We start from the raw sequence: 23,036 nt of genomic DNA, 5'->3' as shown, positions 1-23,036 counted from the left end.
AAGTGGGTATTCAAAGAAGCTTATTCAACATTTCTAATGATTATCCTTACTCATGCCCCATTTACTAGCTTTAAATTATTAGGAATTATACTTTTACCAAATATGTTAAGAGATTTGGCTCAAATGCTCTTACTTATTTTCTCGAGACTTTGCTTACACTAGCCAACTTGAATGGGAAACCTACTATTTATGTAGTGCCTATGCCACATGTCATGATGCTTGGGAAATAGGGTCGAGGTTAATCCTATTGATGAGAGCCTTCATAGGATCCATCTTAAAATTCATATCAAGAGGCATCCATTGAAGGTGTCAAGGAGGACAATATAGTTTATATAATGATCAGGATGTGTAGAACTCAAGTATGTTGATAAACAAAAAGAATCTAATTTAGAAATTGCATGCTAGGAAAATGACCATTATAATGGCTAATCTGATAACCTAGATAGTTGTTTCATCCTTCTCATGCTTAGCATATTCTTCCTAGAGTTCCTACCAAGTTATCGCAGACTAATGCAATACTATTCCACAACATATTCCTATATCGATTATTCCAGCTGAGTCATTCCATATAAAGCCTATTCCCATTATACAATCCACTACAATAATTATGAAGACATGTTCCTTTTACAACCCCAATTTCAATTATAGCTCCTATACTTTCATCTATAGTAGCTCATGATATACTTTTTTTATGCACATATATGTTGGATGGTTGAGAAGCAAGTTAAGGTTGTGATGGAAACTGAATTAGGAGAATATATAGTTTAAAATGGGCGACATTAACATGAGGAGTACAAAGCTATTATCTATCCTAAGGGATTTGTTCCTTCATCCTTTGCTAAATTTCATGGTACTTACAATCATTGCCAACATCTAGCTTAATATAAGGAGTTATGTTGTAATATTGAAAACACGAATGTTCTTTTGCTCATCTACATGTGACTTCCCTATTAGGATTTGCATTGGAGTGGTATGCAATCTTCCAAATGGATAATTTAAAACCTTTGATGACTTTGAAAAAGTTTTCATTAAGACGTTTGTTAGTGCCCATAAAATGGTCATATTTGTGACATTATGTCTAACCAATATAAACACTTTGAGATTTTGATTGATTTCATTTTGAGGTAGCATAAACTTTTTTATGAAATGCAATCCATCATCACAAAAGAACCACAGTTGATATATTGATAAGTCATATTGTAGGTCCTATTTTTATACTATTAAAACTTTCTTCCATTCATACTTTTGAACAACAACATATTAAAGTGAATAGCCTTCAAATTGAGGAATCCTCCTTAATATTGAAAGAGGATAGTACCCATAATAAGGATAACATTATAATATATTACCCTTCAACATCCAATAAGAATGACGAGATTGCCATAGTCCTACTCCAACCAAGAAAGCTAAGAAGAAGAAAGTAATAGCTACAGCTAAGGTAGTTTAGCTATTTTTTAACCTCTTCTAGTTAAAATGCCTCTACTTACTTTTTAGTAGAAGATTGATAAGTTCTATTATTTCAAGAAGAATGCAATAAATAAAATATTTAAAATATTGATGTAGTTAGCCATGAAGTTACTAAAGCTAAAGAAACCTAATAAAGTAGACAAGACAAACGATTCTTCTTATTGCCCTCACCACAAATTTCTGGGTCACACTATTAATGGCTGTATTGTATTACAATAACTAAGAATTATAGAGATTATAAAAAAAGTAAGAAATTAGGGGGGAGAGAGAGAGAGAGAGAGAGAACTCTAAGAGTGATAATAAAGATAAACTGCATAAAAAAAAAGAGCGAAATTTTCTCCTTCCTATTTTTTTTTTATAATTACTTAGTTATTCTTTAATGAAATAATAATTTATTAAGTCTAAAATAATAAACTAAATTACATCTTCCTATCACCTTATGACATGTTGGCCAAATCTCTTTCTAATGTAAGTGGTGATTTCAGATATGTTAGTCTTTCTTGAACCCCACTAATGTTTGGTTTTTCCTTATCACCTTCAAATAATTCCCCTTCCTCATGCCATAGATCCTACCCTTAATTGGAATACCTTAGATGTAAGCTTCATTTGGGAGCCCTTACCATACAAAAAAGCTTGCAAGAAATCACAAATCTAACAAATGAAGAATGCTTTATAAAAAGTGAAAAGATTGTTTATTTTGAATTCCAATAAAGTATTTATAGCCAAAATAAGAGAATAAATACTAAATTTAAATTTGATTCCAAGGCGCAATCACAATTGTCATATATCATTTTTGGATGAATAAATGACATATGCCAACAAAAGAGTATTCTACATTACATGCAAGCACTTTTGGCCTAAAAGGCATCTTAACACAAGACAATTCTACTAAGAAGACTTAACACTCCAATTAAGTAGACATTGCCCTTTGCATTTCTCTTGAAAGGGTATCCACAAGGTTAGGTTCCTTTACTACTAAAATCCCTTCTCATGGAAAAGTCAAAAAATTCTCTAACACCTCAACTTAGCCACTTAATTATAATAATAACTAATGCACTAAAGTCTCTACATAGATGGTCTACAAGATTAAACTTCTCTTGGATAATTTCATAATGTCACCCACCAATAAACATTGCAATCAACACTTGAAGGTCTCTCTTTTTTCAAGAAATATTTATATTGAAGCTCCTAAAAGACATGTAATGTTAATATGCAACACACTTCATAACAATCTCATTCAACATGTTGACTATACACTTGTGTATGGCATTATTCTTATATCATCTAACACTCAAAGCTAAAATCCATCTTAACACAATATGGTGCCAACTATTAAAACACCCAACCATTAGAGGATCATTTTCTCTCTTATTCTTCCTTTTTGGCATCAACTTAAGCAAAGACTGGAGTTGCAGCTCGTAATACTTTAATATTCTATTTTTAATATTTAGCTAGCTTTAAATTAATATGGAAGTTATTTTATTCACCTCTCTCTCTCTCTCTCTCTCTCTCTCTCTCTCTCTCATATATAATAACATTGAGATATACTAATAAGAGGCATCTTTTTAACCCACTAATAAAATTAGTGTTTATGTATGATTATTTATTTTTTCATCTCTTATTTTATTCATTAAATGCATCTAAATCCTCCAAAACATAGATTGAACACTTACTATGCTCCTTTTCGAACTCTTGACCAATTTTACTAATTTGATAATTGATTGAGTAGAAGTTATGCCTTCATTGTTCAGTCATTAACCATCACCAACAATACTTACATTGTAACAAGAACATCATTTCATCAAGATCTATATCAGAACAAGACCTATACTCCAGTTGCTTATATGCCTTGTGCTTCACCAGGTAGTGACTTTAAAATAAAACATGCACTATTGTCTTGCACATAAACAAGTCTTTCACTCTAACCATCACTTGCAACATGTTTTATAACCAATAACTACAAAAGCATCATTGTACCAAGACTTATGCTATTGCCATGTGTCGTAGCAAGACTCAAGTCATCAGTAAGAATTGTGTCTCACTTGTCTCTTATAGGACCTGCACTGTAAATGACATTGGTTTCATTGATAGCCATCCTATACTAAAACTATTAAATAATAACTTAGGTAACCCTTCATTTAACATTATTAACACGTATTATAACACAATGAGGGCAATACTTTTATTTTTTATATTAATGGGAGTTACTCAATTAAGTAATGCATGATAATTCTTTTTTTTTTTTAGTTCTAACCAAAATAATCAATTTCACATTATATATTTTATTTAACTAATTATACATGGTAAAAAAATAAGGAGAGTTATATGCATAACACTCACAACTCACCTATTTATAAAATTAATACTCCTGTCATGTGCTATGAATTTGACATAAGCAAAAAATACGAGTTAAAATTTTATTATGAATTTTGATATTTAAAATATAATTTAAAGAATTGATATAAAAAATATTAGTTTTTTAAAAATATATATATTTAAAATATTATTTATATAATTACTTAAAAAAATTAAGACAATATATATCTATTGTTATTCTATTGACTTGATTTTTCTAATGAAAGAATATTAATGGTTCATTGGGCGGAGCTCCGCTGGAGTTCAAATGGCTCGTTATAGGGCGGGCTTGCTCCTCCTCGCCGTCGTGCTCTCCCTGGTCTTCGCCTCCTTTGGAGCGTAATAAGATCCCGCTAATATAGACTGTCATTCACCCTCTCCTTAACTCGCAATCTTTTCTCATTCTCCTTGCGGGTTCTCCAGGAAGAGCTATTACGAGGTGCTGCAGGTTCCGAAGGGTGCCTCCGATGAGCAGATCAAGAGGGCGTACCGGAAGCTCGCGCTCAAGTACCACCCTGACAAGAACCAAGGGAACGAAGAGGCCAATAAGAGATTTGCCGAGATCAATAATGGTATGGAATTGCGATCTGTTATTGTCGTGCCTCTTCTGCTGGAGAGAGTGTGAGAGGCAGTTTATTCGGCTTTTTAATTGTCGTTTGTTGATAGCATATGAGGTGCTTACTGATTCGGAGAAGAGGGGTATCTATGACCGATACGGGGAGGAGGGCCTCAGGCAGCACGCCGCTGGTGGTGGAAGGGGTCCCGGGATGAACATTCAGGACATCTTCAGCAGGTATCGATCTGTTTTCTTTCGATTGGTGCATAATTGTGCGACTGGTTGCCTTCTGATCAACGGATTGATTCACATCTGTTAATTTCCTGGCCCTTTTATGCTTTGCTGATCCTTAATTTGTTGCATATGTGTGATTTATATGAGATTTGGAATTAATTTGTTTTAGTCACCTTGAAATCTGAGACTTTTGATGCGCATCCTTCATTCGGCACTGGGTGTTTAAGATTAATGGGTATGAAGTTTCATGATTGGTAATATGCACCAATACATGTCGTTTGGTAGTTAAATTTTTTACCATTTGATAAGTTGTTGACTCTTAGAACAATTAGGGGCACATCAAGGGCACAAGGCTCTTAGCAATGTAGGGTCTAGAAACTGGTTGATTTACATTGATTTTCCTTATATTTGTTTCTATGTTTCAAACTCATGATCCGTTGGAGATAATCGATGCAACCCTCCACAATGCTAATTGACTATTATATCTTTGGGTCATCTGTCAACCAAACAGAATTTCGGAACATTGTAGCTTTGTTTTATGGGCCTAGGATTTAACTAAAAAGTAAGTAGGTTCATTCATGTTTCTTTGCCTAAAAATGATGCTTATATTTAACATCACATATCATGATATCCTGTAATGCTGGGCTATTGCTATTAATATTATTTTTTTGCCCATCTTTCTTGTAATTTTGCACTTTATTGTATGGCTGACAATTAATAATTGATGTAGGGAAAGGATACTGATGAGGAAGGCTTGAGGTGGATGTGTTAGTGTTTAGACCTGTGCATGCTAATGTTACAGCTAGTGGATTAACACAGATTAATGTATGATGCATGTAGCTTAGCTGAAGTTGACTCAAGAGGAAAATGTTTCTAGTAATTCATTTTAAACAACTTCTACCTATATTATTATAGGTCTAAGCCTTTCCTTTCTAATTGTTCGACATTGCTGTTCATCTTATATAATTGATGATGTCCTAATAATTATGGAGAAGAAATATGTCCTATTTTTAGATCTTAAGTTTGTCTAATGAGCAAATTGTTCCATGAAATTGTAGAATCTAACCTCTATTCATTGCTATTCATCTCTTGATGCTTTATTTATTTATTTTCTTGATTATTTGCAAGGAAATATTAAATTAGAGAGATTGTGGAAGTGAAAGCTATTGAAAATATCATACTGAAATATTTTGGTAGTTTGGGCATTTATGAGTGAGGGTAAAAAGATCTTCCAATGAGATAAGTGGATAGAATCATGGTGGAAGAATTAGGAAGGTAAAGACATGGACTTAAGGTAACGTGGCTGGATGTTTTAAGGACACAACAAGAATGGTTAGAGATAGTGGCGGAGAACTTGAGATAGAAATTTTACTTAGTGGAGATATAAATTAACTATTTTAAAAATACCCTCCGTAAATATGTCATTATTTTGAATTGACATATCTCAAAGAACTTGCCATTCATAACTAAAAGAATAAAGGAGTTACTAGCTATTAAGCTACCTTCCTTGAATCTCCTTTCTCCTCAGTGTAGTTACAAGATATTCGATGGGTGTTCCTCCCTATTATAAAAAGTTATAGGAAAATCTTGCTTAAAAAATAGAGTTGTTGTGGTATAAACATGAGATAAGCATGTAACAAGGTCCCATGATCACATACTCCCATTAATTGGATGGCTTTATGATTAGAATTCGGTAATGCTGGCATCCTCACACTCAGAAAATAAACATAAGAAAAATTCTTTAACAAATTTCTAATATAAATGTTTATGAAAAGATCATTTAAAATGAGCTGTAGTTTTTTTTTTTTCAACAAAAAATGTAAATTCATAAAAGATATCTTTAAAAAAATTAAACATTCATCCACATTAAAAAATTAAAATAATAAACAAAATTCTCACACACACACACACACATATATATATATATATACACACACACACACACTAAAAAAGTTTTGAGAGATCTGATGATTTTATGTTGTTGTAGCTTTCATTGGATGATGATTTGTTAAAGAGGTATGTTGCAACATAAGTGAAAACCAAGAAAAAAATAAAAATTCAAAAAATAACATGAGCCAAAACTCACAAGGAAAAAAATAACATAACTCAGAAGGAAAAAAATAATATAAGCCAAATTTGATCAAAATCGATTGTTTTCATTTCTTATTGGGTGAGTACATCTTGATCTGAATTTTCTCCAATTTAAATTTGGTAGAAAATGATCTCATTAGACTTGTGGCTAAAATTATTATACAAAGATTGAAATTAAAAAAATGGTGGACCAATGGTAACATGAATGGTGGTAGAACAAAAAGAAAAAAAGAGCATAAAATAGGTCTAACACCTCATGTGACACTTCGTAGGAATAAATGGAAAATGAGGATTAATAAAATTGACCTCATATAGTTGGGAAAAGCTTGATGATGATGAGAAATTGATGATCATTCTGGAATGCTAAATGAAAGTTATGCCAACCTATTAATTTTTTTTTTTTTGAAGTGAGAAGAAAACTGTCATATAATCTGTTCTCGGATAACATTTAATGATTCAAATAGAATTTCTTTTTTCATTAAAGCCATGAACTGTTCTATATAGTAAATGAAACTGTTTGAGATTGGTTGGACGGATTGAAATTTTTTGAATGATGATTCTGAGTGATAGTGGGATAAAGATTTGATGATGTTGTTGTTATTGTTGATTCTGAGTGAGGGGCTATTTGGATTTGGCTACTGAATTTCTTTCAAGTGCTCTAATTTTATTTAGATGGATCTATCCTCCATAAGGCATAGTAAATTTTTAATTGGTTGGATTATATATATCATGAGTAGTTAGACATTAAAGTGGGCAGAGCAGTTCAAAAGACACAAGGCAACTTGCAATATTCATAAGAGTTGTTTGTATATTGGTTTGTTGTATGTTTACCCCAGAAAATACAAAAGTTTTTTGCTGTGGAGCCCCATATGCTAGGTTTCCTCTGGCGCGTCAGCTTCGCCCCTCATCGCTGGGTTTTTTCAGCTGGATGCTTTTTGTCTTCTGGCTGGTGGTGTCGCTCTGGTTTCAGAGAAGTTTTCTTCTCTTTCGCCCTTTATTTTGTTGTTTATTTGTCTCTTTTCCCGCTGGCCGGCATGGTCTCGCGTCGGCTCTTAGTTTTTTGGATGGATCTATTTTTGGATGCTTTATCTGGGCATTCGTCGGATGCTATTTTTTCGTCTCTCGAACTTTCCGTGGATTGCCTGCTGTTTGGATTTCGGAGGAAGAGATTTCCTCCTTAGCCGCTCCTTTCCAGTTTGCTTTGGTCGGATTTTTTCCTTCCCGTCGCCCTAATTTAGATGCTATCCGGCGGTTTTTCTGCAATCTTAAGCTTTCGACAGAGGTTTCGGTAACTTTACTTGATTCGTCTCATGCCCTGATTAAACTTGCGATTGATATGGATTATAGTAGAGTTTTTTGCCACCGTTCTTAGTTTCAATTGTTATATGAAAATTACTAAGTGGTTGCCTAGCCTTGACATTTGAGTGGAATCTCCGGTTATCCCCATCTGGATTTCTTTCCCGTCTCTTCGGCCTTACCTTTTCGCTCCCAAGATCCTCCATGCTTTGGGATCTTTATTTGGTCGCCCTTTGAAAATTGACTCCGCCACCTCTCTTGGCTCGTGACCTTCTCTGACGCATGTTTTGGTTGAATTTGATATTACGAAAAGCTATCCTAAGAAGGTTTGGCTGGGATTCGAGAATTCGCCCTTTCAAATGGAAGTCTTTCCTCCATTTTGTGATTTTTGTAAATCCATTGGGCATAAGCGGGGTGACTGTCGTTCATCTTCCACGACTACCAAGCTTGTTTCCTCTTCGAAGCTTGTTATTTCTATTAGTCATGAAGTTGTTATTGTGGATATCGCGGGTGAGGGTGTTTTGAATGATTCTGTTAATCCTATTTCTCTGGGTGTTGGTCTGGATGGGTTGGCCGATAATCCTGTGGTTCTTGTTGATGTTTCTCCGCCCTGTGCTTTGCAGGTCTATGGTCAGTTTGAGCCTGTGTCTAGCCCTGAACTTTCCCCTTGCGTCCCCTGTTGTTGATTGTGTGCCTAATGTTCTTCTTTTGGATTCTGGGGTGAATGGGTCTGTTCCGGCCATCCATGCCCATCGTTTATGTGTTCGTGAAGCTGGGGGTGGGAATTGTGATGTTTACCTCCATCCTATTATGTCGTGTGCTACTTCTGTGCCTGCCCTATGTGGCTTGGTTTTGGTTGAGGTTCCTGGTGTGCTTGCTGAGAAATTTGATTCATCTGTTTCTCCTACTAAGAGTAACTCGTCTGTTTGTGTCGGTGAGGTCTTTGCTCGTTTGGTTGTTCCTAATGTTTCTTTCCCTGAGACGCCTACTGTCCTAGTTCCTGGCCCTTTTGTTGAGGTTCCTGTTAATTTAATATCACCTGAGGCTTTGTTTTCTCATGTGGGTGTTAATTCGGGGGAGAGTGTGAGACTGCAAATTGATTGGCTTCAATGTTTGCCCGATACCTCTTCGGAGGCTAGTGGGGATGAACAACCTGGGGATGATTTTGCCTTGAAGCATGACCGACCTGTTGTTTCTGTCTCCTCTCGTGGGAGGGGCAGACTTGGTAGGAAATAATTTGGGAATGGGGTGCTGATTTTGTTTGGCTTTGGCTCTTCTCTATGCTACTTGGTTTTATAGAGGTGGTGGGTTTTGGGTCTCTCTTTGGTTTCCCTCATAGTGGTGATGGCTTTGGCTGTGGGCTGCATCGGTTGGAAGGCTCTTTGGTTTATTATTTACTTCTGGTGGTTGCCGTTTTGCTGGAGCTTTGTTTCATATTTGAGGATGCGATCTATGGTTTGTGAGCAATGATGTGACTAGTGCTCACTTTTCTTAAGCCATGGTTTGTGGCAACCTCTGGTGGTGTGTTTCTTGCTCGTTTCGGATGGCTACTTGGTGTGGTTCTGCCCTCACTCCAAACGGGATGGCTCGTGCCTGGCTTCGGAGTAGTTGGAAGCCTCTGCCAAATACTAAGCCCGATGGATTGTTACCCCCCTATTTTTTATATCTCTATAGCTTTTTTTTTTCGTCCCGTTTTTAAGCTTGTTGTAATCCTTTTTTTTTGTTGCAATAAAATTTTTTGTTTAAAAAAAATTATGTGGTTTGCAAATTGAGCTGACATAAAAATATTTTATTTGATGCTTCTGAATTTATATGGATATCCAACATCCTAACATCTCATATCTTGCTAGCTAAAGACAGCACTTTACCAGGAAACCAATACTTCGTTTAACTTAATGCTACATCAGCACAACTAATTATTGTTTAACCCGTTTTACAGACAAATGTTCTTTTTGAAGAATTAGTCTATGAGTTGTATGATGTTATTATACTCATCAAGTAATGGACATCCCGATTTAATTAATGAACATCATATTATACATTTTTGTTTAGTATTCTGTAGAAAATAGTGCTTTAACCATGGTTATTTTGACCATTTTGTAGAGTTAAATCTTGCTATTTATCTCTGTACTGTTGAAACATGCTACCCCCTTTCTCTTTTATTCTTTTGAAACGAAACAGTGTGGATATTTTGAGCCTCAGTGCTAAAGAATGCTTTGTATAGTTTCTGTTCGGTATGCTCTAATATGGTCGGTTTTGTTTTCCTTCTTGTAGCTTCTTTGGTGGTAGCACCCGTGAGGAAGAGGAGAGAATTCCAAGAGGTGATGATGTAATTGTAGAGTTGGATGCTACATTAGAAGATTTATACATGGGTGGTTCACTAAAGGTGAGTTTAACATGCTTCCAGAAGTTTGATTTTTTTGGCAGAACTGTGTTTCATTGATGTGGTTTCTTTTTTAAAATATTGCTTACAGCATTCACGTGATAGCTAGCTTACTTCGCACTTATTGTCAAGAAAAATCCATTGTAATGTTTCTTTTAGATAACGTGTGCTGTGCTAAATACTGGCTGATGAACGCTAGTTATAACTCTTAGCCATTTGGCCCCCACTCACTCCTCTCTCCTTTTCTGTAGACGTGTAAGGCATGATCTTCTCATTATTTTTGCATGGATTTTCATTGCATTTGCATATCAGCTAAAGCTAGCTGCTTGGAATCTTGATACTGAAGTACATTGATTTCATACTGCCACGATGCTTGTTAGGTATGGAGGGAGAAGAATGTTTTAAAATCAGCTCCAGGCAAGAGGCGTTGTAACTGTAGAAATGAACAACGTCACATACAAATTGCACCTGGAATGTATCAGCAGATATCAGAACAGGTTTGAACCGTTTGGCACCTTAATTGACGTACTTACCATGTACAGCATCGTCTATTTTCTTTGATATGTTCTCAATCAACATGCATGAATTTAAACTGGTCAATTGTTAAGCTAAAATTAACAGAGGTTCCAATTTACTTCAGGTTTGTGAGGAATGTCCAAATGTGAAATATGAGCGAGAAGGTTACTTCATCACAGTTGACATTGAGAGGGGAATGAAAGATGGTCAGGTGAATTCATGTTGCCCAAAAAAGAAAAAAAATAAATAACTGTCTAGCGATTTCCTTTTTTCGTTTCATCTCCAGTTTAATCTCCAGTTTGACATGATTTTATTTCCTTGTCTTTTCTATATTGTGTTGATCATATATTGATCCCATATTATGATGGAAGTTATTGGGGAAGCTTCCATCAATTTGTGATGCTTAGGAATTGATATTTTAGCACCTGAATTGAACGCAAATGGATGAGTGAAGGATCTACAACTCGTGATGATAAAAGTTATCTTAAGTTTTTCAAAAGGGCAATGAGTGTATGATGAAAAGCAGATTATTTTTAAATTTCTTATTTTGAGAGATTTGATTGACGAGATTGTATATGAGACAACCATTGGATGTATGTCATGTAATAGTGTTCATATTTGTGGAATTAGAATTTTTCCTATTTCACATAAACGTTTTGCTTGTAATGGGGGGAGGTCTAGATTCAACCCATCTGCCACTTGAACTTCGGAGGAGTGGGAGATGACCAAGGGATTTGAGTTGCAAAAAGGGGTCAAGGAAATTTCTCTTGAACAAAAGGATTATTTCTATCATCCAACCTTATTGATATGTCTTACGTGAAGGATACTATTCCATTCAACTTACTCAAAAGCTCTTAGCTACTAGAAGAAAAGATATAGAAGCATGTACAAAAGATGTCTCATCATCTTTAAAATTAATTTGTAGGAGCAAATAGCTTAAAAAAAACTACTATCCATGATTCTCTTTGAAGTGTCAAAACTTATTTTGAAGATTTGAGTGTGCGTTCTAAAAGATGTGGACCATCATGCAAAAAAGAAATATTCAAAATATGAGGAAGATAGGATTGCCTTCCAAAATCCTGTTCATCAATGTCTCTTTTAATCTACCATCTTAAATGAAAGATCTTAAGAAATATTTTTTGATAAGCTATGATAATTTTTTTTTAAATTGTATAGGCATTATAAGGAGGCTTCTTTATATATTAACTTATTTCTATAACATATTTATTCTTAGGCTTTATCATGATGACTTATAAATTTTGTCTACTAAAACCATCATGTAATGGTTTTTTTGAGGATGAATGAAGCTAATTATTTCTACTCATATATATTTGTCATTTTATCCCCCAAATTTAGGCCAATGCTCTTCTAAATTGAGTCCTACCTTTCTTCTCTCACGAAGCATGATATCTAAGGTGCATGGCTAACCCCATAAACATAACTCGCTTCCTTTGGTCTCTTTCTCCTGGTTTTGGGCTTAAATATCCCATACTCCTTTCCTTTAGCAACTTATGGATAGAAATCTTAATTAGGGTTTGGGGAAGATTTCATATGGGTAAGTATCATTTTATTCCTCTGATCCATTCCCCTATAGATATCTTTATGGCACTTTGTACCTTGTATATGTTAAGGTTACCATTTAGGGATACTCTAAAAGCCAGCCTTTAAGTCTTATCATAAATACTTATTAGTTGCAAAAGTCTTCCACATGTCAGAGCACATAATGGTGCCATTGAAATTTTTTGTGTTGCTAATGTGGGAATGATTGCCAATGTGCAATAATGAGGGTTTATAACATTATGTTTTCATCAAAAGGCGTGGGATGAAATGGGAATGAGGTCACTAGAGGTAAAATGAAAGTAAATTTAGTAATCATATTTTAATGATGAAACTACTCTTGCAACTGCCTTCTATCTCCTTTTGAATTTTTCATGCTTTGATTTTTTTTTCAACATTTTTTGTATTTTTTTTCTCACCTTCAAATATATCTTGAGTACTCTAGGTGTTATGCTATTGCTACAAACAGGCGTACTTGGTTGTACAAGTAATAAAAAAGGTAAGAGAATGAATATTGTCCAATTGGGATTGAAATGAGCAATTATTGAAATCGTGTTGATTCTAACTTTATTTGAACGGTTGACAACATGGATAGCGTTTACAGAAAATAAAAAGTACTAACTATGAAAATAGTAATTGCAATGGTGATTAGAAATAAAGTTGAATTGTTTGATCCTCAAACCTTAGAGGATGCTTTTCATTATGCCTTATTAGTTGAATAACAAGAAAAAATCTTCTTCCTTCTCTAAAACTAAGAATCAAACCTCTTCCATTTCATCTCATAAGTATACTGCTAGACCTACCCCCATCTATGTGCTCAACCTAGTCGCCCAAAGCTCCTATTGAAAGGGGGTATTAGAATACTAGAGAAATAATGTATTTTAAATGTCATAAAAAAAGAAATATGCAAAGTCAATGTAAAATCCAAATTTTATTCCTAGAAGAAATTGATGATCCAATAAATAATAACTTAGAAGTTCATGATGACATTCCACTATCTGATGAAGAATTGAAATTCATTGATGACCCTTAAATTAATGTAATGAAGTGTCTTACAGTAGCTAAAAATGAAACAGAAGACAAGAGGAGAAAAAAATATCTTTAGCATTTATATTATGTGTAATGAAAAAATGTGTAGGTCGTAGATAGGGGAATGCAATGAATGTTATTTCAACCCATACTCTTCTAGAGCCAACCTAAAAATTGAATCTCCAGACACATCTCTCTTTCAATTATAAGTAGATGTCTAGTTCCTATAAAATTTGATAAGTATGAATATCAAATTTGATATAACGTTCTCCCCATGGACATTGCTCACATTCTATTGAGCAGACCTTGATTGTATGATTTGACGGTATTCACTATGGTTAAGAAAATACATATATCTTCAACCATAATTATAAGATCATTAAACGCTTATTAGTGAAACCTCTAGAGAAGACACCCTCTATATCATTCCATCAGAAAACTTCTGATCTGCAACCTAGGTCCAATTCAAAGAAAGTTGCAAAACTTCAACTAATTATCAAAGGAAATCCTACTGCTATGGATAGTATTATCAATTCTGAGACAAGTTTCACCTATTACATATAAAGGAAGTCACATCAGACTCTATTGAGACTCACATACTTGTTGTGGTCTCCTCACTCCTCTCTGATTTTAATAATACTTCTCCTTATGAGCTTCCTGATAAACTTAGAGACATTCAACATTGCATTGATTTCTTACCTGCTACTCAACTTTCCAATTTTCCTCATTATAGGATAAACCATATTGAGCATAATAAGATCAAAAAAGTTGAGGAATTGCTAAAAAAGGGTTATATTCATGAGAATCTTAGCACATGTGTAGTCCCAACTCTATTAACCCCTAAGAAAATGAGACATGACGAATTTGTGTTGATAGTCGGACAATAAATAAATTTACTATAAAGTATAGGTTTCCTATTCCTCAATTAGATGATATATTAGATTTAATCTTAGGAGTGGAGCAAATTTTTCTTCAAAAATTGATCTTAAAAAATGATTATCATTAAATTAAATTAGATAAGAGGTAAGAGAAAAATTGCTTATAAAATCCCTGTTGGACTTTACGAATGGCTTGCCATGCCATTTGAACTTTCAAATACTCCTAACATATTCATAAAACTGATGAATATTATTCTTTGAATTTATATAGAAAAATATTTGGTAGTATACTTTGATGATAAACTAATTTTTAGTTTTTGCGAAAATGAGCACCTATAAGATCTCAAACAAGTCTTTGAAATATTTAGATAAGAAAAATTACACATATTTAAAAAGTGCTTTTTTTTTTAAATGGATGTGATTTTTTTAGAATTTATTGTGTCCGAGGATGAGCTCAAACATGATCCTTCCAAAGTTGGAATAATCTTAGAGTGGCCATTACATAAGAATTTTACTTTGATTAAAAGCTTTAATGGTTTAGCTATTTTTTATAGAAGATTCATCAAGGACTATAATAATATTGTAGCCTCAATAACTGATTTGCTAAAATTGGATTAATTTTATTGGACCCATGATGCATAAAAAATCTTAGATCAAATTAAGGTTCTAATTACTTTTGCTTCAGTCCGTAAGCTTCCTCATTTTTCTAAAGCCTTTGAAGTGACTTGCGATCTTCAAGAACTGAATTTAGGGGAATTTTAAATAAAGAGAATCAACCTATAGCATTTTTTAGTGAAACGTTGAATAAAGCTAAAAAAAGGTATTTCACTTTTGATAGAGAATTTTACACAGTAATTCAATCCTTGACATAAGGAGTTTATTTCAAGTATGATTATCATGCCCTAAAATTCATTAGTATTCAATGTAAATTAAGTTACAGGCACAACAAATATGTTGAATTTTTACAAAACTACTCCTTCATACTCAAACATAAATCTTGGAAATGAGAATAAACTTGCTAATGACTTATCTAAGGTGAACTTGATTTTTTTCCCTAGAATTAAAGATCCAAGGATTTAATCGAATTAGAAATGAATATCAAGTGTGCCTTGATTTTCACTTTTATCACATTTGGACAAATCCCTAACTTCACAATTCTCAATCATCAACGGATATATGTATAAGAAAAAATAATTTTGTATTCCTAGGACTTCTCTTAGAGATTTTTTTCATCGCGAAATTACATTATGAAGGAATAGTTGGTCATTTTGGAAAAAAAATAACAAAATCATATATTTGATGGAGAATAAATTTTATAGGCCCTCACTAAATGAGATGTTCAAAATTTAATGGCTCAATGCTTAATATGTAAACAAGCTAAAGCCACTAAATAGAGGTCTGGATAATATACTTTCTTACCCATTCCTTATAGGGCTTGAGAAGACTTGTTAATGGATTTTATTTTAAGACTACCTAGGATGGCTTGTGATTATAACAATATTGTTGTAGTAGTTGATAGGTTCTAAAAAAGAGCTCATTTATTACCTTGCTCCAAAATAAATGGCATGTCTCATATAGCTAGGTTATTCTTTAAAGAAATAGCACGACTGTATGGTCTCCCTTCAACCATTATTTTTGAGAGTGATATAAGATTTGCGTCATACTTTTGGAATATATTAAGCACCAAATTAAAATTCTCTTATGTCTTTCATCCTCAAATTGATGATCAAATTGAAGTACTAAATCGGATTTTAGGAAACTTGCTTAGCTATTTGGTAGGTAAAAGTTTGAGAAATTGAGATTTATATTTTCTTACATCATAATTTTCCTATCATAGTACTGTCTCCCAAACTACAATTAAATCACCTTTTAAGATAGTTTATGATCAAAACTCTAAAACACCACTTAATGTAACTAATTTACCATCTCATGCATTTTTTGATGCAGCATTCTCATTTGCTATGGACTTTCGAAGTCTTCGTGATGACATAAGCAAGCAAATTACGATAAATAATGAAAATTATATTTCTAAGGCAAAATGTAATTATTTAACACAGGAATATAACGAACATGATTATATTTTGATTTATATTCATCCCGAGCATTATCAAACCACCAAATACATGAAATCACATATGCGGGCTTGTGGTCCTTTTTAAATTCATAAAAAAATTGGATCAAATGCTTACCACCTTAATTTTTCTGCTAATATGCTCATTCATCCAGTTATTAATATTGAAGATATGCTATCATATGAATGAGTTAGCAACCCTCCACTTATTCAGTCTGACTCTTTAGTAGGAGACAAGATTTCACACAAACAGAATCTCATCCCACTCACCATCTTTGAAGTTAAGTCCATTATTACATAAGAAGCACCCATAAATCCTGCTAACATTTATAAATTTCTAATTAGATGGAAGGATAAAACCCGCTTATGAAGATACTCAGATATCCCGAGAAGATTTGGAGAACCTTGCCCCTCAACTAGTAGAAGATTACTTGGATTTGAACTCTACATAACAGAGTTCAAAGGAACCCAAGGGAGTTAAAATAGCATAACAATTGGATCAAAAATAAGAAGCTAAAAGTTAACGAATTATCACATCTTGAAATAAAGGTTGCGAGCTTTAGCTACACTTGCAAGCCATACACAACCCCACTCAACATGCTTTACTTTCAAATCATGAGTTATGAAATTTTCAATCTCTTGAATTTAGATTTTGGATGCCAAATTATAAATTCTTAATCATTCAAGAATAACAAGAAGGAACTTTACCAATAACCTACATCTTAATTTGAGAAAACTTTTTTCAGTGAAACATAGACTCCAGCCATTGTAAAAGAGGAATCCTTCATAATGAAAAGTAGAACTGAGAATCATAATATGGGATATCTTACATAATTAAATTGAAGGTGAAATATTTCAAACTACTTCTAAAGGGACAATAAGAGAAAGGCTGAATAGACAAACAACTTGTGACTAAACTTAAAGTAGATCTCCTTACAAAATGCTCAACTAACAAATAGTACCATGAACATTACACTAACCTATCATGAACACCATCAAAAGAGAACAATAAAAATCATTACAGGGTGAAAAAAAGGAAGATCCACTATAAGAAGTTGGAGAGTAGGTTGATCAACCTAGATCCCTCCAAAGGTAGTCTACACCACTAAACATACAACACCATCTCTATGCACAAAAGATAGATAATTAAATAAAGCCCTTAGAAATTTATTTGTGCATTTATCATTATAAACATGTTGATAATCATTGTTAGCACAATCGATTCTAGAAATTAGGTTTTTAAAAATATTCAATTACAAAAGGTTACCTTATCTTAAAGTTAGCAGATGACTATGCAATTTCTTATCATGGTGCTTAGAACAATTTTTTCGCTCTTAATATTTCCTTCATTTCTATCCAAATGAGATTGGTTCTCCCTAGTCTTTTTGTTCATTGACTAGCAGTTTCAATCAATAAATTTTAGCATATCCTACTAGCTTCATTTTAGCAAAAGTAATTTTTTGATAGTCATCCATTTTATACCAGTCAAAAAATTCATCCATTTGAACTAACAAGTTTAAATATTTATTTGGGTTATGTATGCCATAATATATTGGTGCTTCAACTTTTACTCTTTGGGATGGATCACTAAAGTCTTCAACATCCCTAGATCGATTCTCTCCTTATCCTCCATTTCTGTATGTTGGTGGTCTCCTAAGTGTTTGATTTTTCTATGAGTTTGGGTGTGAATCTTCTTCTTCTTTTATTCTAATGGAACAGATTGAGTTGGTACTGTAAGGGGAATTGAGGTTCTATTATTGTATATAAGCTATAAGAGCTTGCATTTGATTCTTATTTTCTTCTAAAAGTTTGTCTTTAAACAATTTTCATGAATTTAAAGATCTAAAGTATTTCCTATCCTGGTCAAATTTTCAACTTGGTCCTCAGAAATTGATTTAGGTGCTATGCCGTTAATTTTAAAAAAATGAATGAGATGAGAAGGAAAGGGTATTAGATAATTTAAATGTGTAATCAAAAATGAATTTTAGGCTAAGAGAGTTTTCATGTGAGGAGGAAGGGGATGCAAGACCTCTTAAATCCCAAGCTCTCCTTAGACCGAAGTCTTTTAGACAAAATTCTGTTATCCTTAAAACACTAAGTTTAGCATATATCATTATGCATATAAAGAAAAATGCCTAAGACTACCAAGCCTCTAATTCTTAAGAAAGCAAATTATCAAAAGTTGATCCAAATAATTTCTAGAGTTAATCATAAGCATTAATAAAAAAGTAAATAAAATAATTAAATTTTAAATTTGCACTAATTGTGAGGTTATTTTGAAGTGTAGAGCACTCTCTCACTAAGGTGTTCTTTCAAGTTTTTTTTTTTTTTTGGGAAATTTACATACATACCACTTTATAACATCATATTTATATATCTAACATCCAAAACTTTAATATTACATGCATACCACCCTATATTATTTTAATATCAAATATACCATTTATATTTCTTTCCTACCTCTCATATTTGATATGAAAATGAACTATGGGTGGTATGTATGTAATATTAAAGTTTGAAGTGTTAAATATGTAAATAGAGTAGTATTAAGTGGTATGTATGTAAATCTCCCTAGTCAATAAAATGCTTATGAATATTTAGTTTATTATTTAAAGAACTAATCTAGATTTTTTAGTGGAAAGATGAGTAGTTTGTGGGGTGAGGTTGAAGGAATGAGAGACTACTCCTTTTTGGGCTAATTTAGGCTGGTTTGCATGTTCACTATAGGGAATGGGTTTTGAGCGGAGTAAATTGCTAAGATTGTGGAGGATAAAATTAAGGTGTGAACTTATGATCTAGAGTTGATGGTAAAGTTTTATGAGGTTAAAAGCTTTGCAGTGGTATTGAGAATGAGACTAGATGCAAGAGAGTCTAAACTAGGTCAAGGATTTGAAGAGGGTTAGGTTGACCTTTTTAAGGCTTGAATTGTGGATGAATGATCTTGAAAGATGGTTATATTGTAGGGGAAGATGATACAAATGTTTAAAAAAGAGTAAATAAGAATAAAAAGATAACTAACTAATCTCACCATGATTGATCAAAGTAGGCCACCAAACACTAACAAAAAAGAGAATAAATTTCTTCAAGATTTTCTTATTATTCAAAGCTAAATTTTTTTATTACATTCCAGCACTATTTATAGAGTTAATTATTATCATAATTAAAAAATAAGAGGAAAATTTTGGGAAAAAATAGAGGCATGCTCATTAATGAAGAAATGTGCCAACCACCTTCATTAATTCATCTTATCTCTATTAAATGGCTAACCTATACATGTTCCTTAAGAAAAATCAAACCTTTTAGATGTTATATTTGAAATAATTTTTAAAACTCTAATTTAATTCTTTTTTCATGGGTGGGCTCTTGTAATTTAACTTTTTTGAATATTTTGGAGTCAACATTTGTCAACAACCACAAATTCCATGACCTTTTTATGATGCTTATATGGTCAAACATCATGATCAACATTAGAATATTTATTAGATGGCACCAATGGTCTTTATTATCTTTCTAGTCATTAGGGTCATTATGATATCTAAGATCTTAGTGATTGTTGAGATTCATATGATCTATAGGGTTCTTTTCCTGACCAAGTCATTGATGATGGTCATTTGCACTTACCATGAGGACATTTTTAGTAGCCTAGAGAGGTCAAGGTGATGCACCATGATTTGTACGTTGCTATGTCCTTCCAAGTACAACATCAGACAATACATCTCTTAAATCATTAGAAGTATTGGGAGTAGATGTAAAACTTCCATGAGATGGATTCCTTATGTGGTGCTATTATAATTGTTATATCTTAAAAAACATTATATAGAAATTGAATATGCATAATATTAATAATAATTGAGAAATAATATGTCATTTAATTAGAATGTATGCTTAAAATGATTGATATTATATGTCGATAGTCGGACATCTATGTCGTGTGTTAGGCATCGAGAGGGGAGATAACAATGATGTTGGGTGTTGGACATCTTGAAATGGTATTGGACATTGATATCGCGATGATGTTAACCATCAATGTCAAGATGGTGTTGGTCGTCGATGTTGAAACGACATTAGACAAATATGAGATATTGAGACGGTGTGGGAGCATGATTGTAAGTGATTGCTGACGTCGAGTGTCAATGCCAAGATAACGTTAGATTTCGATTTTAAGATGTTTTTGAGAGGTTGATATTGTGATGATGTCGAGCGGGCTTTGTGAAACCCTGGCCATGACCAACCAGAGAAAAATGAAAATAGGAATATTCGAGAAATAAGGTATTGCATGTGGGAAATTGATTTGGGGCTATCGAGAGGAAATAAGAAATTTAATTTTTATTTTTTTGATAAATAAAAATTTGAAATACAAAAATTATATTTTAAAAAAGGTTTTCCATAAAGTATTTAAGACACACATGTCGGACACTCATGCCTAATTTATTTTTAATATTTTTTTAATCAGACACGTCTTCGACATATCTAAATACGTGTTGGAGGTGTGTTGAATGTTGTCGTATCCAATGTGTCAAACACTATATATTTCTTTGAAGAAAAGTGCTGATGCATTATAGTGCAAAAACAAACACAAATGCTTATATGAAATGCCTCTAACATGACAATAATCAGGGAAATATTTTTCAAACCCATAATAGTTCTTATATCCACTAACCTGCAATCTAGGGTATCTCATAATTCGGTAAAAAAAAAGTCACATTTAAATTCTAAGATTTGATATTAGGTGTTACATTAAACAAAATTTCTTAAAACAAGGACCTTTACATGCTAATTACTAATTAAAAAAATTTCAACTCAACGTAATGATACCTTATTATTAAACATGATCCAATTTTGGTTTCTATGTAGTTCTTAAGGAGTGTAGATGACCTCTAAGGAAGGTTTGGCAGATTCTTGTTGATTGCCAATCAAAAGAACTGGTTGTAGCTTCAAGGAAAATAGAGTGATATTCTTATTTTCTTTTTTTATTTTTCCTATGAAGAGAATTATTATTTGCTCGCGATGAAATTAATTCTATAATGTTTTGGCTAGTTGAATGATTTAAAAAAATGGTTTTAGTTATGAATTTAAATTGAATCCTATATATGGTTGTTTAGGGATTTTACAAGATTGGTTTGCACATTTTGTGGAGTTGATTGGATAGATTACTAATGAATGCAATTGGCATGGTGCAGATGTGTATTGGTGTTTGACAACAAAGGTGATTTCAATCATAGGAGAGAAGTGAAAAGCCACTAGGTGATGGGTGAGAAAAGTCAAAAACAATACAACTGAATGAAAAATTTAAATGCAAAGTTTTATGAAATTGATGAGAAGTGGAGAAAGAGAGGAAATGGTTTGATTAGTTGCGATATTTAAGAAAATGTTTAATACTGGTATTATTTTGAAAAGAAATGGTTTGGTTAGTTGAGAGATTTAAGAAAATGGGTAATATGGTTATAATTTGAATTTAAATTTTAATCCAAAATGGGGGTTTTTCAATGATTTTGCAATATTGGGTATCTTGTAAAATCCAAAATGGTTAATTGCATTCATTGTTAGTGATTATCAATGTAATTGGCATGGTACCATAACGAGTTGATTTAGTTCTAGCTAGTGGTTCATATAAATATTGGTATCTGAGGGGTGGAGAGGGGGTATTTTCAGTTATAGGAGGAAAATGAAAAGACACAAGACGATAGGATAGAGAAAACTCAATGAAAATTAATAATAACAAATTTTATAAAATTGATGAAAAGTAGTCGGAAAACAATTAGAATTTTGTATTTGTTGCAAAATTGTTATAGATTAGGCAACCAAATTATAGATTCAATATGAATTTAAGAAAAGAAAATATAACATGGAGAAAATAAAATAATAATACAATAAATTTATAAGTTGTAGTAGGCGTTTGAACACTTGAATCCTTAAAAGCAGTTTGTGTTGATTCCTAGTCCTGGAAGGTAGAACCATAGAACCAAAATATGGGGTAAAATTTATGTTCTTCTCACATAATTTGATTTCACCAGTCATATGGGTTTATTTGTAGAAATAAATGAACAATTGAATGCCCAAGCTTCCTATTGGAATAAACAATAAATGACATAAAGAGAAACAATATTTCCTTATTAATGCAAATGCATCAAGAAAATTATCATCTCTATTGGTCATCAACTATTCAATAGTTGATAGTGTCAAATATTCTATTTTCTGGTTAGAATTTATTCGTGAAATTGCTAATAATATTTTTCTTTCTTTCAAAGTAAAAAAACATATATTTGTGATTTTCTAGCTCTACTTTTGGTAGGAAATAAGGGTTCTTGTTCTTTAATGATATATGTTGGCTATTGTATGATTATATATTTCCAGGAAATCACGTTCGATTTCTCTCACCAAAATAATTCCTTCTATTCAACACTCACGATGAATCTTTTATAGCAGTCCTACTACAGCCCTTGTTTACATTTAAGTTACAAACTATGATGCACCGACACTTCTCCTCAAAGAGGCGTGCAGTGTCCGACACCGTGTCTGACACGACACTCGTCCGACACTCCTCCGACACGTGTCGGACACGCCGAAAACGTGTCAGATTAAAAAAATATTAAAAACAAATTG

At 32.9% G+C, this 23,036-nt stretch overlaps 1 protein-coding gene across 1 annotated transcript in view; it reads left to right on the top strand.

Moving 5' to 3' along the window:
• Window positions 1-4,064: 4,064 nt before the first annotated feature.
• LOC110105003 (dnaJ protein ERDJ3B) overlaps window positions 4,065-23,036 on the top strand; it is a 26,706-nt gene continuing 7,734 nt past the window's right edge. The window contains exons 1-6 of the mRNA XM_020834340.2: window positions 4,065-4,161; window positions 4,246-4,394; window positions 4,489-4,615; window positions 10,274-10,385; window positions 10,763-10,879; window positions 11,023-11,109. Coding sequence (XP_020689999.1) covers window positions 4,091-4,161; window positions 4,246-4,394; window positions 4,489-4,615; window positions 10,274-10,385; window positions 10,763-10,879; window positions 11,023-11,109 — 663 coding nt within the window. The 5' untranslated portion in view covers window positions 4,065-4,090. The remainder of the gene's footprint in view (window positions 4,162-4,245; window positions 4,395-4,488; window positions 4,616-10,273; window positions 10,386-10,762; window positions 10,880-11,022; window positions 11,110-23,036) is intronic.

The sequence above is a fragment of the Dendrobium catenatum genome, unplaced genomic scaffold, assembly GCF_001605985.2.
Source record: "Dendrobium catenatum unplaced genomic scaffold, ASM160598v2 fragScaff_scaffold_1056, whole genome shotgun sequence".
Taxonomy (NCBI): Eukaryota; Viridiplantae; Streptophyta; class Magnoliopsida; order Asparagales; family Orchidaceae; genus Dendrobium; species Dendrobium catenatum.
This window is presented reverse-complemented; position numbering and strand designations above follow the sequence as displayed.